Here is a 17,003-nt window from a genome sequence, read left to right as displayed (position 1 = left end):
GTACACCATCCACGTTCACTTTGATGAGGTTCCGATGTGTGGGCAGGGTCAGAAGAGGATTTTGGCGTCGGGTCGGTATAGCAGCATCACCTCTAGGTGCTGCACCCGTTAGTTTTCCGAAAGCGTGCGCCGGAAGAAGCTGGGCGACGGTGACCGACGCGATGGGGCGAGCGGGAGGAGCGGCGATGTGGCGAAGGAGAGCGGCTAGAGCGGGCGGGCCGAGAAGTGTCGCCAGGAGTTACCGGTTGCATGCGCGGTGGGAAGCGAGAAGCAGCATGAGGCGGGCGGTCGGATGGTAGATAGGGCCAAGGGGTCGAATTCCACGAAGAGCGGCAGTGACGTGAAATATGACTGATACGGCCACAAGTGAAGCATATTGGCCGGTGGTCGGGAGTGCGCCATTCAGCCGGGTTGCGATACCGTGGAGGGGCATTCATGTTGCGAGGGCACATGGCAGAGGTGGACGAAGCGTAGTCAGGCCGATTAATGGAGCAGACATTGGTCAAGCCAACGTTGGCCAATTACTGGCGTACGACGGTCTGGATCAGGGAAACGGTGGACTGGCAATTGTCGGAGCCAAGGGATGGGGTTTGGAGAGGAGATGTGGCCTCGATTTCACGCCGGATGATGTGGACGATGTCCTCAGAGCGATTGGGCGTGGGCAGACTGCGGAGGTCTTCGCAGGTGGACGTAGCAGCCATGTTGGGGAGGCGGGGAAACGGGTGGGCAATACGGCGGCTCTTGGCTTCTTCAAACCGCCTGCATTCAGTAATGATGGCTTGTACAGTAGAATTCTTAAAGACAAGGAGGTGAAAGGCGTCATCTGCTATGCCCTTAATGACATGTGCGACCTTATCAGCTTCGGACATTCTCGGATCCACTTTGCGGCACAGAGCGAGGACGTCCTGGATGTATGTGAGGTAGGACTCAGTGCACGTCTGGACAGGCGAAGCGAGGTCTTCTTGAGCGGCGCGCTGACATCCAACAGGCTTGCCAAACAAATCCGTGAGCTTCTATTTACAAATGTCCCAGGTGGTAAGTTCCTCTTCGTGGGTCTGAAACCAGACGCGTGCTTGCTCACCCGCTCATAAAGTTGAAGCCAGTCTTCAACATCCGTGTTGTCAGTGCCGGAAAAGGTGCCGGGGTCGCGCGGTTGTGTCAGAATGACGGTTGGCGTGGGGGCCGACGAGCCCGAAGCATCCTCGCCTTGAGCTGGCATGGTAGATGCAGCCAAGGAGCGCCCGCTGCGTAAATCCGTCTTGCGCTTGAGCCCGCAAACTCCACCAAAAATGTTACGGGGAAAAGAAGTAAGAAATGTATTTACAGTGTATTTACAAGACTGGCAGCGGCTGACAAGATCATAGTAAGCACGCGAAGTCCCGAGCTTCGTCTTCTTCAAGTGCTCTCAAAACGTCTTCTTCATCGCTCTGTCACAATATTTTTGCTACTCTAATTGTTACATATTTTGAGCCATGGGCGAACCAAAGTTTGCTTCGCTGTAACCAATACGTACCGTGCTGGGTCCCGCATTTTTGGTTTTGTTATACCATAAGAATACTTCATTTCCACTGCAGGACGAAGGCCTCCCCTTCGATCTCCAATTACCCCTGTCTTGTGCTAGCTGATTACAACTTGCGCCTGCAAATTTCCTAACTTCATCACCCCACCTAGTTTTCTGCCGTCCTCGGCTGCGCTTCCCTTCTCTTGGCACCCGTTCTGTAACTCTAATAGTCCATCGGTTATCCATCCTACGCATTACATGGCCTGCCCAGCTCCATTTTTTTCTCTTAATGTCAATTAGAATATGGGCTATCCCCATTTGCTCTGCGATCCACACTGCTCTCTTCCTGTCTTTAATGTTAGTCCTAACATTTTTCATTCCATCGCTCTTTGTGCGGTCTTTAACTTGTTCTCGAGCTTCTTTGCTAACCTCCAAGCTTCTGCCTCATATGTTAGCACCGGTAGAATGCAATGATTGTACACTTTTATTTTCAACGATAGTGGTAAGCTCCCAGTAAGGATTTGGCAATGCCTGCCGTATATACTCGAACGGCAGGCATTGCCAAATCAGTGAGAAGAAAACAAGCATTTTCACAAAATGCTGATAAGCTGAGTTATTGCTAAGAACGTTAGGGCAGATGTATTTATAACCATCAAATTGATGTTTCATTTATCTTATAATTTGATAAGGCTTTGTCTGAACCAATGATGAAGGGTGAAAGGAGTGGTAAATAAAATGGAATGTTGGCATAACGTATGGGACAGCATGTCCCAAAGCATTTTACAAAGCATCTTTTCTTTGCAAACTGCAAGCCACGCACTTCACTTTTTGTGTTTTATTTCATCATCGGTAGAGCAAAGTGGCAAGCCGGCAGTAGTAGAGTTGTGGGTGTGGCTGCTGTCTCTGTAGCACAATCGAATGGGCACATTGGCAGGTGGCCGACAGCTTGCAAGAGTTTTTGAATTGTCGCATAAAGTGAATTACTCGCTGCATTGTCTGTCAGCAGATTTCAGTCTAATCTGTGCAATATCATCAGTAAACCTTCATTACGAATAAAAAAAAAATGGTTTGTTACATCCATTTATAGCAATTCTTTCATTAAAATGATATTTCAAGTGCATGGGGTTTCTGAGAATTTCAGGGGGAATCACGATTACTTCATTATATTGAATAGCTTGTTATATCCCATTTTATAGCAAGTTCTGACAGTGTATTTGACACCCGAGCAGCTGGGTCCAAATTATGAAAATGCCCAGCCTGTACTTGATAGGAGAGCTGCTTCTGCTGGCAGCTATGTCTGACTTCTGTGTCGGGTTGAAAGACTATGCATACTTTGGTGTTTAAATAGTATTATCAAATGCCATTTTGTTACCTCATGCAGCCAGAGTCAGTCTTCACTGCCTTCTTTGCAGTGTTAGTCTAGTTGATCACGATGCTTTCCCTTTTCTCTCTTTCTTTCAGTACTATCGACCAAAAAAGTTTAAGGTCCAAGGGATCTGACAAAAGGCTGAATATTTCCACAGCCTCTAAACGCAGCCTGGTATTCCCATTTCCAGCCTCGACTGGTATAAGCGAACAACATTGTTACGTACGGTTTTACTGGCTAGTTTTAAAGGCTGCTCGGATATTTAGCGTGTTCCGAGATCGCGTGGTTCGTAAACTTTTTTGGTCGATAGTACATGCCGAGACCATCACAGTCTTTTCTCTTGAGCCTTCGCCGCAATATGCATGACTCGTGACTGTTCCTCTTATGTATTTGTACTTGTCTTTTTACACTTCCCCTGTTTTGTCGTTCTCAGTGCAGCCTCTTGCAATTTAAGTCTTTGCATGTTCATTGTAATCACTTTGATTTTATACAGCAAATGTTAGTTGTGCATCTGTCTATTTATATAAAGTTTACTTCCAAGCTTTGCTGGTATCTTGTTACACAGAACTCGTGTGGCATCCTTCCACTTCTTCTACCCTGCATAAACTCAGCCACTTACCTGGCATGTTGCTTTCTTCTTTCATATTTGAACCAAGGTGTACGAAGTGAGTTCCTCTCTTTACTCTTTTGTCCTTGAATTTTAGAACTTAACAGATGTATCTTCCTGTGTTCTGGTATGTTAACTCTGTTTTGTATTGGCTCATCCTTAAACCTATGTGTGAATGAATATTAACCTCCGAGCAGTGAGACATCTTGTTTGTGGTGTTTGAAAATCTGTGATAACAAGGAAAGAACAAGGAATAGGGGGGAAATGACAGTACAGGGATACTTGTAAACCTGAGTTTTGGTTTGGTGCAGAACCAATGTGCACTGTGTTTGCAGGGCCCATATGGGTCAGCCTGACGTTGGTGGTGACGACATCAGTGAGCAGCAATGTGGCCAGCTACTTGGAGACAGCCGGCCAGAGCAAGGACTTCTGGCACACTGACTACACTCGAGGTGGGGACCTCGCTGCAGCATGTGCCATGCCCCAAATGGGCCATTATGCCAATATGCTGGCCATTTTCATATGCTGAAATAACTGCTTTGCGGTGGTAATTTTGAATACTGTGGCATTTATTGCTCTTAATAGATAAGTGTAGCACACTGAATAAACTCTCAAATAATCTTGTACTCATTTTTACATGAGCTCAGTGGGTCCCACACAGTTTCAGCCCCTCATTGTGCAAGTGGCATGGCTGCACTGTTCTATGTTTTCTAGATTATAGTCTTTTTTTGTGCAAATCATGTAAAATATTGTGCACGAAAAAGGTGGAGGCCTGCATAAAGCACAGCGTAAAACATTGCATGTATTAGCCAGGTGCCAGAATTGCCTTGGTTGCTGCAACAAGTGCTTTAGTTTTCATAGATGCAGTACATATTGTTGTTGTAGTCGTTTACAACCCTAGAATTAATTGACAGTTGCACTGCTGTTTAACTTGTAGAGAATTCATATACAGGTTGCCGACCGATAATTCAGACCCAATGAGGACTGCTAAAATGTCCGAATAATCGGGTGTCCGAAATACCAGATTTGCCCAAAAATAAGTGACTTTATTCCACAATGAATGAATGAATGAATAAACCTTTATTTTAAGCAGTGAGTTGGCAGTCGAGGTGGGAGGGTCCCTTATTCCAGGAAGCCTCTTGCTTGGATCGCTCTCCGGGCCTGGGCGACCAGTTCGCGCTGGTTCACCAGGTCCGGCTTGGAGATTGCAGCCTCCCACGTCTCAGCGAGCAGGGTTGGGTCTGCGTCTGCTGCTATTGGTTGTGTCGTTGTGATGCTTGCTCGGGTGTGCTTGCATTGCAGTAGGAGGTGCGCCAGGTTGTCTGGCACGTTGCAGTGTGGACAGGTGTAGCTTTATAGCGTTGGGTGGAAATGATGCAGTAAGCTTCCGTGGGTGAAGGTATTGCTCTGGAGTCGCCTGTAGTCGGTGCCTTCATTTCTCGTTAGTTTTGGATGTGGTGGAGGGTATACCCTGCGTCCAAGCCGATAGTGCTGCAGTAGTGCTTGATAAGTTAGTGGTATTGTTTCCGTTTCCTCCGCTGATTTGGGTGGGTGGGACATGTCGAGAATCTCGTGCGGGGAAGCCCGGTTGACGCCTGCGCGGGCCGCGGTTACTGCCGCTTCATTCCCCTCGAGTCCCTCATGTCCCGGAACCCACATGATGCAGGTGTAGGGGGGAAGAGTGTCGCCACGTTTCAGTATGTTTATCGCTTTGACGGAGATCCTGCCCTTCATGTAATTGCGTGCCGCTGTATGAGAGTCGGTGAAGACCACTATGGCATCCTCGCTTGTATGGGTGGCGAGTGCTATAGCGGCCTCCTCTGCTGTGTCCGCGTGTTTGGCGAGAATTGTCACTAACACCAGTGTCGTTCCCCTGTAGTCTGTGACGCTGGTGGCGAAGGCGTTTCGGCCCGGATACTTGGCTGCGTCCACGTAGCGCGCCTGCGGGTTGTTACGGTGTTTGTGTCTGATGGCATTTACCCTGGCGAGCGAACGCTCCCTAGCGTGTCTGGGAGTCGGGTCCACGTGACCTTTCGCACGTCTCGGGTGAACGTGAGATCAGGATTGGTGTCCCTCGACACGCTGTTGCCCACTCGGGTGGGTTGGAACAGGTCATTCCATAGCGTAAGGCTGTGCTGTTGTGCGGCGTCGTGAACCCGTGCCCCTTTCTTGGTGGTATTGGGGTAGCCCCAGGCCGCGTGTAGGGCGTTAAAGTCTCCTACTACAACAAGCCGGTTACTGTTAACACTCTTGCAAAGGTCTCGGACGAAGTGGTCGTAGTGGAGTAGCTGCTCTCGCGGTGGGCTGTAGAGGTTGACCAGGTATAGGCTCTGTTGATTCTTGCGAGTCGGCAACACCTGCACTATGGTGTGTTCGATTTCAGTGTCTTCAATTTCGTGCGGCTGTGCGGTTAGTGTCTTCTTGACAAGAATTGCGGTGCGGGAAGTGTGTGCCATAGTGTTGTAGCCGGGGAGCTTTATTTTCTTGGTGTTGGTTTCCTGTAACGCGATTAAATCAGGATTGTTTGTTTTGAGATATTCTTGCAGGTTGGCCGAGCAGGGTCTATAGTGTCACGTAGTAGTGACGGTAGAGAAAACAGTCGCAAAACTGTGTATGACGAAACTGGTTGTTTATTGGGCGAACCTGTGCCCACAAAAGCCAGCTACACTCAAAGCACAACGATAGCGGCGAACACAGTCGGCGATCGTCGAAAATCTGATCAGTGGCGAAGCGCGTCGGCTTTTATACCTGAGTCATCGAAGGTTCCAGATTAATCCCTGATGCCCGCGTGTCTTCCAGAAAGTTCTAAACAATTCGCGTCGGTCATACAATCAGATAACATAAGCGTCGGTGAAAACAGGCAACAAAAAGAAGCATCGATAACGTTCTAGAAACTTCCGATACAGGCGCGTCCTGCGCCGAGCGATAACGTTTAACATTTGTTAGCCGGTGGAAAGCGGCCACCGGTGAAAGATAAACATGTATACGTGTCAATACCCTCCCCTTAAAAAGCATCGTCCCGATGCTACAAACACGAAAGCGAAAACAAAACCATGCGTAATAAACAAACAAATAAACAATAACAAAGTAACAAAGTACCTAACGTCGTCAGCGGGCGTAGAAAGGTTTAAGACGCACCACATGGATGACTTCAGGTCGTGCCCGGTGCCGCTGTGATTGCGAAATGCCGTCTGGCACGACCTCATAGTCCAGTGCGCCAATACGTCGGATTATCTTATATGGCTCGAAATAGCGACGCAACAGTTTCTCGCTAAGTCCTCGTCGGCGTATCGGAGTCCAGACCCAAACACGGTCGCCGGGCTGGTACTCAACGTAGCGTCGTCGTAGATCGTAGTGTCGGCTGTCGGTCCTCTGCTGGTTCTTGATGCGCAGGCGGGCGAGCTGTCGACCTTCTTCGGCACGCTGCAAATAAGTGGCAACGTCGAGATTTTCTTCGTCAGCGACGTCTGGTAGCATGGCGTCAAGCGTCGTTGCCGGGTTCCTTCCATAGACCAGGTTGAACGGCGCCATGTGCGTCGTTTCTTGCACGGCCGTGTTGTATGCGAAGGTCACGTACGGAAGGATGGCATCCCACGTCTTGCGTTCGACGTCGACGTACATTGCCAGCATGTCGGCGATGGTCTTATTTAGGCGCTCGGTGAGGCCATTCGTCTGCGGGTGGTAGGCGGTGGTGCGGCGATGGCTTGTCTAGCTGAGTTAGTTCTGCCGTAAAGGCCGTGCCTCTGTCGGTGATGAGGACTTCTGGGGCACCGTGACGCAGGAGGATGTTCTCAACGAAGAATCGGGCTACCTCGGCGGCACTGCCTTTGGGCAAGGCTTTTGTTTCGGCGTAGCGGGTGAGGTAGTCCGTAGCGACGACGATCCATTTATTCCCGGACGTCGACGTCGGAAAAGGCCCCAGTAAGTCCCTCCCGATCTGCTGGAACGGTCGGCGAGGTGGCTCGATTGGCTGTAGAAGTCCGGCTGGCCTTGTCGGCGGTGTTTTGCGTCGCTGACAGTCTCGGCATGTCCTTACGTAACGGGCGACGTCGGCAGAGAGGCGAGGCCAGTAGTATTTTTCTTGTATCCTCGCGAGAGTGCGGGAAAAACCGAGATGTCCAGCCGTTGGGTCGTCATGGAGAGCTTGCAGAACCTCTGGACGCAATGCTGAGGGTACCACGAGGAGGTAGTTGGCTCGGAGAGGCGAGAAGTTCTTCTTTAGGATAATGTCGTTTTGCAAGAAAAACGACGCCAATCCTCGCCTGAACACCTTCGGCACAATGACGGTCTTGCCTTCCAGGTAGTCTACAAGGCTCCTTAGTTCCGGGTCGGCTCGTTGTAGTTCGGCGAATTCGTCGGCACTGATGGGTCCCAAGAAAGTGTCGTCATCCTGGTCGTCTTGTGGCGGCGGTTCGACGGGGGCGCGAGACAAACAATCGGCGTCAGAGTGCTTTCGCCCAGACTTGTAAACGACGGTGATGTCGAATGCTTGAAGTCTCAGGCTCCAGCGTGCGAGGCGACCTGAAGGATCCTTCAAGTTAGCTAGCCAACACAAGGCGTGGTGGTCGCTCACAACTTTAAAGGGCCTGCCATAGAGGTAGGGCCGAAACTTTGATGTAGCCCAGATGATAGCAAGGCACTCCTTTTCTGTTGTGGAATAATTTGCTTCCGCCTTCGATAGCGACCGGCTAGCGTAACTTACAACCCTTTCTAGTCCGTCAGTCCTCTGCACAAGCACGGCGCCGAGTCCTACGCTGCTTGCGTCGGTGTGGACTTCGGTATCGGCGTTTTCGTCGAAATGCGCAAGTATTGGCGGCGATTGCAGGCGTCGCTTCAGTTCTTCGAATGCTTCGACTTGCGGCGTCTCCCACTTGAACTCGACGTTGGCCTTCGCGAGATACGTCAGTGGCTCAGCGATCCGTGAAAAATTCTTGACGAAGCGCCTGTAATAGGTGCACAGTCCAAGAAATCTACGCACTGCCTTCTTGTCAGCGGGCGGAGGAAAGTTGGAGATGGCCGCAGTTTTCTGAGGGTCGGGGCGCACTCCAGACTTGTTGATGACGTGGCCCAAAAACAAGAGCTCCTCATATGCGAAGTGGCACTTTTCGGGCTTTAACGTGAGTCCGGAGGTTTTGATTGCTTGAAGAACTGTTTCAAGGCGCCGCAGGTGTTCTTCGAAGCTTGAGGCAAACACAACGACGTCGTCCAAATAGACGAGGCAAGTCTGCCACTTCAAGCCTGCCAGTACTGTATCCATGACTCGTTGGAAAGTCGCAGGTGCCGAGCAAAGACCAAACGGCATGACCTTGAACTCGAACAGTCCGTCTGGTGTTATAAAGGCAGTCTTCTCCCGGTCCCTCTCGTTGACTTCGATTTGCCAGTAGCCGGTTTTGAGGTCCATCGACGAAAAATACTTTGCGTTGTAGAGTCGATCCAAGGCGTCGTCAATCCGTGGGAGGGGGTATACGTCCTTCTTCGTGATCTTGTTGAGGCCACGATAATCGACGCAGAAACGTAGGGTTCCATCCTTCTTCTTCACTAACACCACGGGGGACGCCCACGGACTCTTGGACGGCTGGATGATGTCATCGCATAGCATTTCGTCGACTTGTTGCCTTATGGCCTCACGTTCGCGCGCCGAAACTCGGTACGGGCTCTGACGGAGTGGGCGGACATATTCGTCGGTTATAATGCGGTGCTTGGCGACAGGGGTTTGTCGAACTTTTGACGACGACGAGAAGCAGTCCTTGTATTGCAGGAGCAGAGCTTTTAGCTGTTCTTTCTTATGATTGGGAAGGTTCTGATTGACGTCGAAAGTTGGTTCAGGTACTACAGTCGTCATTGAAGGTGCACTAGAATCCGTGAAGGCGGAAGCACTGCTGGCTTGTACTATTTCGTCGATGTAGGCTACCGTGGTGCCTTTGTTAATGTGCTTATATTCGTGGCTGAAGTTCGTGAGCATCACTCTTGCTTTCCCTTCGCGTAGTTCACCTATGCCTCTAGCGACGCAAATTTCACGGTCGAGCAGTAAGTGATAATCGCCCTCGATGACGCCCTCCATGTCTGCAGACACTTCGGTACCGACGGAAATCATTACGCTTGAGCGAGGCGGAACGGTGACTTGTTCTTCAAGCACATTCAAGGCATGGTAACTGATGCTTGTATCCGGCGGTATCGCTTTGTGTGTTGAAAGCGTTATCGACTTGGACCTTAAGTCGATGACTGCACCATGTTGGTGTAGAAAGTCCATGCCTAGGATGACGTCCCTGGAGCAGTGCTGCAGGATTACGAAGCTCGCTGGGTAAGTGCGGTTGTTTACTGTGACTCGCGCTGTGCAGATTCCAGCCGGCGTTATTAGATGACCTCCCGCTGTCCGTATATCGGGTCCTTGCCAGGCCGTCTTCACCTTCTTTAACTTGGCGGCGAACGCGCCACTGAAAACTGAATAGTCGGCGCCAGTGTCGACAAGAGCGGTGACGTTATGACCATCGATGAGCACGTCTAGATGGGTAGACCGGCGTCTGGCGTTGCGGTTAATTCGTGGCGTCGGATCACGGCTGCGTCGGCTTGCTCTGCTGCTGCTGTCGCGTCGGAAGGTCTTCGTTCGGCGGCGATGTGTTGTCAAGGCTGTTGCTAGGCGGCATGCTGATATCTCGTCGTGATGATTCGCGAATCGTCGGCGTCGACGGCGGCGGAGGATCTTCGGCATTGCATCGTACAGCAACCGCACCTCCATCAGTTGCTGCTTTTAGTTTCCCGGGTATGGGCTGGGAGATCGGCCCCAGGTTGGGCCGGCATACAGGCGGCGATGCGGCGAGATGTAGCGGCCTGGTGACGGCGAGCGTGAGGGTCGTCGTGGTTGCCACTGGGCTCCGGCAAGGTAGTCGGCGATGTCACGTGGTCGCTCGCCAAGCTGTGGACGTTGCGCGTTGACGGTGAACCCTCGTAGGCACATCTCGCGGTATGGGCATCGGCGGTAGACATGGCCGGCTTCCCCGCAGTGATAGCAGAGCGGGCGGTGGTCGGGGGCGCGCCAAATGTCCGTCTTCCGCTGGGAGCTGCGCTGGGCGACGGGCGGGCGTGCTGGCGGCAGCGGCGGTGGACGACGGAACTGCGGCGTTACGGGGCCCTGGCGCGAGCGCGGAGGGGGCCCTTGACGACGGGCGATGGCGGCGTAGGTCATCGCTTGCGGCTGTGGTTGAGGCGATGCCGGAACTTCTGGCACTTCCAGTGATCGCTGAACCTCTTCTTTAACTATGTCAGCGATCGAAGTCACCTGAGGATGCGATCTTGGGAATAATTTCTGTAGTTCTTCCCGTACAACCGCTCTGATCGTCTCGTGCAGGTCGTCGGCGCCTAGAGCTTGAGCTTCGGCGTAGTTTGTCAGTGCACGGCGGTTGTATTGCCTGGCTCGCATTTCAAGCGTCTTCTCGATCGTTGTGGCCTCCGAAACAAATTCTGCCACAGTCTTGGGCGGGTTGCGCATCAATCCAGTGAATAGATGCTCTTTGACACCCCGCATCAAGAACCGAACTTTCTTTTCCTCGGACATATCGGGGTCGGCGTGGCGGAAGAGGCGAGTCATCTCCTCCGTGAAGATTGCGATGTTCTCATTCGGCAGTTGCACTCTGGTATCTAATAAAACTTCGGCCCTTTCTTTTCGCACGACATTCGTGAAAGTCCTCATGAAGTTCTCGCGAAATAGGTCCCACGTCACCAGGGTGGTCTCTCTGTTCTCAAACCAGGTCCGAGCAGCATCATCCAATGAAAAATAAACATGGCGCAGCTTGTCGTTGTCGCTCCATTTGTTGAACGTCGCGGTCCTTTCGTATGTCTCCAGCCAGGTTTCAGGGTCTTCAGCAGATGATCCACGAAAAGTCGGTGGCTCCCGAGGTTGCTGCAGCAGGATGGGGGACGCTGGTGCTGCCATTTTGGTCGTTGACTTGGCCTTGATTGCAGTGGTCTTTTCGGGAAGAAGTCCGAACTCCGGCACAAGTCCTTGCTGCCTATGGCTAGCTCGCTGCTCCTTGGCGACGTTGGTCTCGTTTTCCGGTTTCGGGCTTGGGTCGCGGCTTTGCGGGGGCGTTCGGTGCATGAACGAACTAGCACCTCCACCAGATGTCACGTAGTAGTGACTGTAGAGAAAACAGTCGCAAAACTGTGTATGACGAAACTGGTTGTTCATTGGGCGAACCTGTGCCCACAAAAGCCAGCTACACTCAAAGCACAACGATAGCGGCGAACACAGTCGGCGATCGTCGAAAATCTGAACAGTAGCGAAGCGCGTGGGCTTTTATACCTGAGTCATCGAAGGTTACAGATTAATCCCTGATGCCCGCGTGTCTTCCAGAAAGTTCTAGACAATTCGCGTCGGTCATACAATCAGATAACATAAGCGTCGGTGAAAACAGGCAACGGAAAGAAGCATCGATAACGTTCTAGAAACTTCCGATACAGGCGCGTCCTGCGCCGAGCGATAACGTTTAACATTTGTTAGCCGGTGGAAAGCGGCCACCGGTGAAAGATAAACATGTATACGTGTCAATAGGATCTGCAATTCCAGTGCCAAATGCGGAGGGTGGGAAGCGACTCGGTATGTCTACGTTTGAGAGCCGCCATGTTGATGGTTGTCCTCCGCCTGGAGTAGGTGGTTTTGTGTTGTCGAGCTAGAATCCTTTGCGGATTCCGCTCGCACTGTCTTCCGTCCTTTGCGTTTGGTTCCAAACTGCTCCGCCAGATGTTCATGAGTCACGAAATTCTTGTAAGCATAGGTCATGAAGTTGTGTTGTTGTTCCATGAAGCCATCCAGTTTGGCGTCGAGTGTGGTGTCCCTACGGGTTAGTGGATCTACCTTTTCCATGAACTGAACTTTTCCATGAACTTTTCCACCACCATGCGGGGCGCATAAGGGGCTCTTATTCACTCACTTTTTACCCGCCATGGTGGCTCAGTTAGCTAAGGCGTTGCGCTGCTGAGCACGAGATCGCGGGATCGAATCCCGGCCGTCGCGGCCGCATTTCGATGGAGGCGAAATGCGAAAACGCCCGTGTGCTTGTGTTGTATTTCACGTTATAGAACCTCAGGTGGTCAAAATTAATCCGGAGCCCTCCACTACGGCGTGCCTCATAATCAGAACTGGTTTCGGCACGTAAAACCCCGGAAAGAAGTTATCACTGTCTGTATGGTTCTGTGTGCTGATGTGAGAAGCTTCGTAGTGAGGGTTTCCTCTTGAGGGCGTCTTTCAATAAGGTCGAGAATCTTTGCTTCATATGCTTGCAGTCGTTCGTCTACCCGCTTCATTATTCTGGCTTCTACCTGTTTTAGTATGCTTTCTTCTACTCTCTACGCTACTCTGTCCTCAAAGTTCTGGCGTGTTGCACTCGGCTACCGGTTGTTGTTGTAGCGTCCTCTGTAGATCCTGTACTTTATGTTCGAGGGTCCGTATAGTCGCTGTCGCGTCCGAAATGCTCGTGTTGCGTGAGGAATTCGAGGCGCTGCTTCTGTTCGCCGCGGCGACGTAAGTGATTCGCCTAACGGAGCGAGACCGTGACCGAGAGCGTGACCTTTATCTTAGGATAAAGTGAGAGCATCTCCGGCCAGGTCTTTGTTGAGGCGAGGGCCCCTGTGAGCTGTCCGAGGTGGTAACCAGCATGGGAAGTCTTCGGTGCTTGAGCTCCAGTGATTCTCCCGGGCGCGAGCGTTGTCAAGCTGCTGTCTTCTTACTTGGTAGGGGGGCGGGTATTTACGGAGTTTCGTCTTGCATTCCTTGCCTGCCGTTTCGTGGTCTCCGCCGCAAATCTTGCACTTCGGGTGACAGTCATGTTGTTCCATGACCCCATCGCGACCGCATGTGTAGCAGAAGTTGGCCCTCGGCTGAGGACAGATATCCTGTCGGTGTCCGATGGCGCCGCAGGTTCTGCAGTATTGGACGGATTTTCGGTAGTGCTTGCATCTGTAGTCACCGCTATGGTACGTTACGTAATAAGGGGTGTGCTTTCCGTCGAAGGTGATCGCCGCGGCTGTTGAAGATCCTAGCATGCGTGCGCCGAGAACCGTGTATCTTGAGTCCACCCGAAGGCTGGCAACAATCTCCACGAGACTTGTACCCGGTTCGAGGCCGTATATCACTCCGCGGCACACATTGTATGGGTGTCGAATGTGGGGATTTAATTGATAGACGGTTCCGCCGAGTTGTGTGGTGTTGATATGCTGCAGTTTGGAAGCTCGTTCCGTACTTGCCGTGCTCGCGATGATCACATTCTCTAGTTTCTGCACTTGTATACGGACATTATCGTGGAAGTCTTGCTGGACCAAACCACTGGATCTTCCGATGGCATGTGTCACTGTGATGAGTGTATGTTTCGAGAGGCCACAAGTGGCCAAAAAAGCTGTGTATTCTCAGATCATCACTTTTGGAGATACAGTTAAACCTAGATATAACGAAATTGACAAATTCCCGAAAAACTTCGTTATAAAGAGGATTTCGGTATATGCAGGTTCGGCACGAAAATTCAAAAAAGAAACTCTTACTGTATTTACTCCTTTCTAACACGCCCTAAATTGTAACGCGCACCCGTTTTCCGTTTTTGTCGAAGCACTCATCCTAGGAATGTCGCACCAGGTACCGGATGCGTGGACGCGGTGTTGTTTCGCACAAGCGCGAGGCATCGGAAACAACGAGTGAGCGTCACGATGGCATCGTAGCGTCGTATAGTGTTACAGTAGAACCCCGCTGTTACGTTCCGGGGGGGCTGCGTTTTCCCGGCTGTTACGTCGTTTTCGGCCGGTCCCAGTACAGCTCCCATAGAACACAATGCATTGGTAACCCCGCTGTTGCGTCGCAACTGCGGGACCGTTCCCGCATGATACGTTGCGAACTGCCACCCCGCGCCGGCCTGACCAGCCATTTTGACTTTTCATGTCGCTTGGCTTGGTGGCTTGACGATGGCATTTGCCGCCGAAAGTGCCGGGGGCGACAACTGTGACGTATTTTCGGTTTCCGCCAGCAAAAGTATGGCCCTTGAGATCCGTAATTGCTATGTAAAGATGGTGTCTATGACGCATTGTGGCCCTAAAATTGGTTTTGGCTCATAGATATTCCGTATAAAGTCCAAGGGCGATAACGCAGTCGCTGCGCGCTGTATGCTGTATGTGCAAGTGAAAACGTGCGAGGGGAGCCAACGACTGCATCTAAATCTCGCGTGCGCAAGAAAAGCAGGGAGGAAGTGCGCCTTCTTTCGTTGCGCTCGAGGCACCAGCGAGGGCGGAGGGATAGCGGGGTGGCGTTGTACTGTACTCTGGCATCAACTGTGTACTGCGCGGCAGTGCGCGGTCGCGCGGGCCGTATCTTGTAAGCAATATGCGTTGGGGCAGAGTCTAGCAGTGTAGGTGCGTCAGCGGCTCGTAGCTTTGTGCGTGCTGTTTGTTTTCGGCGCTCAGTTTGCGTTGAAGCGATAGACAACAGCACGAAGGTCACTTCGCTCGCTTCTCCAGCGGCACTTCTACACGCCGCCAGCGTTTGACAACGCGTGTCCGCGCTCATCGAGTGTGATGTGTCACAGCGCTTTGGCAACATCAACTGGAAAAGGAGAGAGTGCCGGCTTGGCGTGCTAGGCCAGCTGCAGCAAGCGGCAGAATCAGGTTTGAATGAAAGGAGGGGGAAAGGTCACTCCCGCGGCGGCAAGATCGCCGGGTTGAGGGATGGAGGCCCGCCTCGCGCACGCACGCACGCACGCACACGTGAGATCGCTTCGCATTCTGTCGCGGCGGAGAAGGTGCTTCCGGTTGCTGCTCGCGCAAAAATGACAAAGTTTCGGGCGAAATCTCTAGGTTGTCGGAGGGAAAAATTCGTTATATCGAGGGGGTCTCCCGCTGCCACTTCGTTACATAGAGGTCTCAAGTACATGTGCTTCTATGGAGTAATGGCGGGGAATAGAAAAACTTCGTTATATCCAGGAATTCGTTATATGGAGGTTCGTTATAAGCAGGTTTAACACCTTCAATTTCATATGACTGTAGTGCAAGATGCATGGCATCTAAGAGCGACGGCATTCTTGGCACAGTGCCAAGCACACTATCTTATCACCATGCAAAAATGCTGCTGCCTGTCGACGTGTCCGGTACTAATCATGCAAAATATCGTGAAAACGAAGGTATCTTTCGAAAGTGATCATTTAAGAATACAGCCCAGGTTTGTCAACGTGTGTTGCTGTTCGCACATTCACTTTCCCTTGGCCTAGACATCCCGTGGCCAGAATTCCTTGCAATGTTTTTACAGTAAAGCTGTCTATGGCTAGCATCCGGGATTTTATGGCGTCCGCACAGAAAAACTCTCCCTAAAACTCTCCCCTAAGAAATGACAGTGAACGAGCCAACAACAAAAGCAAACTGATATCGCCTCTCGCGTCGGAGCTCAGTTTAACGGCCACCTGTGTCTAAAACGATGTGTGTTTGTGAATGTATGGCGTAGTGCGTGACGTAGTGTGTGTCTGATAACTCGTCGCGGTTGCTCAGTTAGTTAAGGCGTTGTGCTGCTGAGCTCGAGGTCGCAGGATCGAATCCCGGCTGCGGCGGCCGCATTTCGATGGAGGCGAAATGCAAAAACACTTGTGTGCTTGCGTTGTAGTGCATGTTAAAGAAGCTCAGGTGGTCGAAATTTATCCGGAGACCTCCACTACAGCGTGCCTCATAATCAGAACTGGTTTTGGCACGTAAAACTCCAGAAAGAAGATGTGCGTCTGATAAGGTGACCAAGGGGAAAGGGATAGCGCCCCTCGGCGCAACAGCGCAAACGCGCCCGGGCCACTGCTCACGGGTTCGTCGTCATCTTGTTCCACAGCTGGCTCCGTTGCTGCTCATCATTCCAGCACAGAATTTCACTTCTTTTCTGTCGTTGTAATGGGGAGGGTGCATTTACGGAGGTATGAACCATTGATTAAGGGGGTATGAGCCATTCATTGTCTTATGTAATGGACAGTTTTAATAACACAGGTGATACGCGAATGTGTGTGCGTACTTATCATCATGATGACCACCGATCAGTAAAATAAATATGTTCGTACCTTTGTTCAAAATTCTCTGTCACCTCTGAGCTTTGCTGGTCATGCACCTTCGCAGAGTGAAATTGCTCATGAATTTATTTATGCAATTCCTTTTCACGCTTTTCGCGCTTCGTCAGTGGTCAGAGCGACGCTCCATTCACGTTATCAACGGGATCAGCCGGCCACAGCGGATGATAAGAGTGGCATTGAATCAAACAGAAAGCATTGCTACGGAATCACAGCGAGAATCTCGACCATCGTGATGCCGTCACTTCAGATAGACAAAAGTAGTGTCAATGCATGCTTTAAAGGGGCGCTGAACCACTCTTTATCAAAGTGGAGAAATACATTTGAAGTGAAAATAGGCCATTTCAGAATCACTTTGCCGCAAAAAGTACTTCAATGCATTCAGCAGAAGCGGAGTTATTGGCAATCGAACACGGCCTCGGCTGTGCTCCCCTTCCTCCTTCAATGCCTTGCACTGTGAAG

The 17,003-nt window shown here is 51.3% G+C and overlaps 1 protein-coding gene across 7 annotated transcripts in view; it reads left to right on the top strand.

Moving 5' to 3' along the window:
- LOC119433352 (dnaJ homolog subfamily C member 5) overlaps window positions 1-17,003 on the top strand; it is a 163,394-nt gene that overhangs the window by 88,986 nt on the left and 57,405 nt on the right. For all 7 annotated transcript variants that reach the window (XM_049658454.1, XM_049658457.1, XM_049658455.1 and 4 more), the window contains one exon: window positions 3,810-3,926. In XM_049658454.1, coding sequence (XP_049514411.1) covers window positions 3,810-3,926 — 117 coding nt within the window. The remainder of the gene's footprint in view (window positions 1-3,809; window positions 3,927-17,003) is intronic.

This window comes from Dermacentor silvarum, chromosome 11, assembly GCF_013339745.2.
Source record: "Dermacentor silvarum isolate Dsil-2018 chromosome 11, BIME_Dsil_1.4, whole genome shotgun sequence".
NCBI lineage: Eukaryota > Metazoa > Arthropoda > Arachnida > Ixodida > Ixodidae > Dermacentor > Dermacentor silvarum.
Note: the sequence above shows the minus strand (reverse complement) of the source record. Positions and strands in the feature narration are given on the sequence as shown.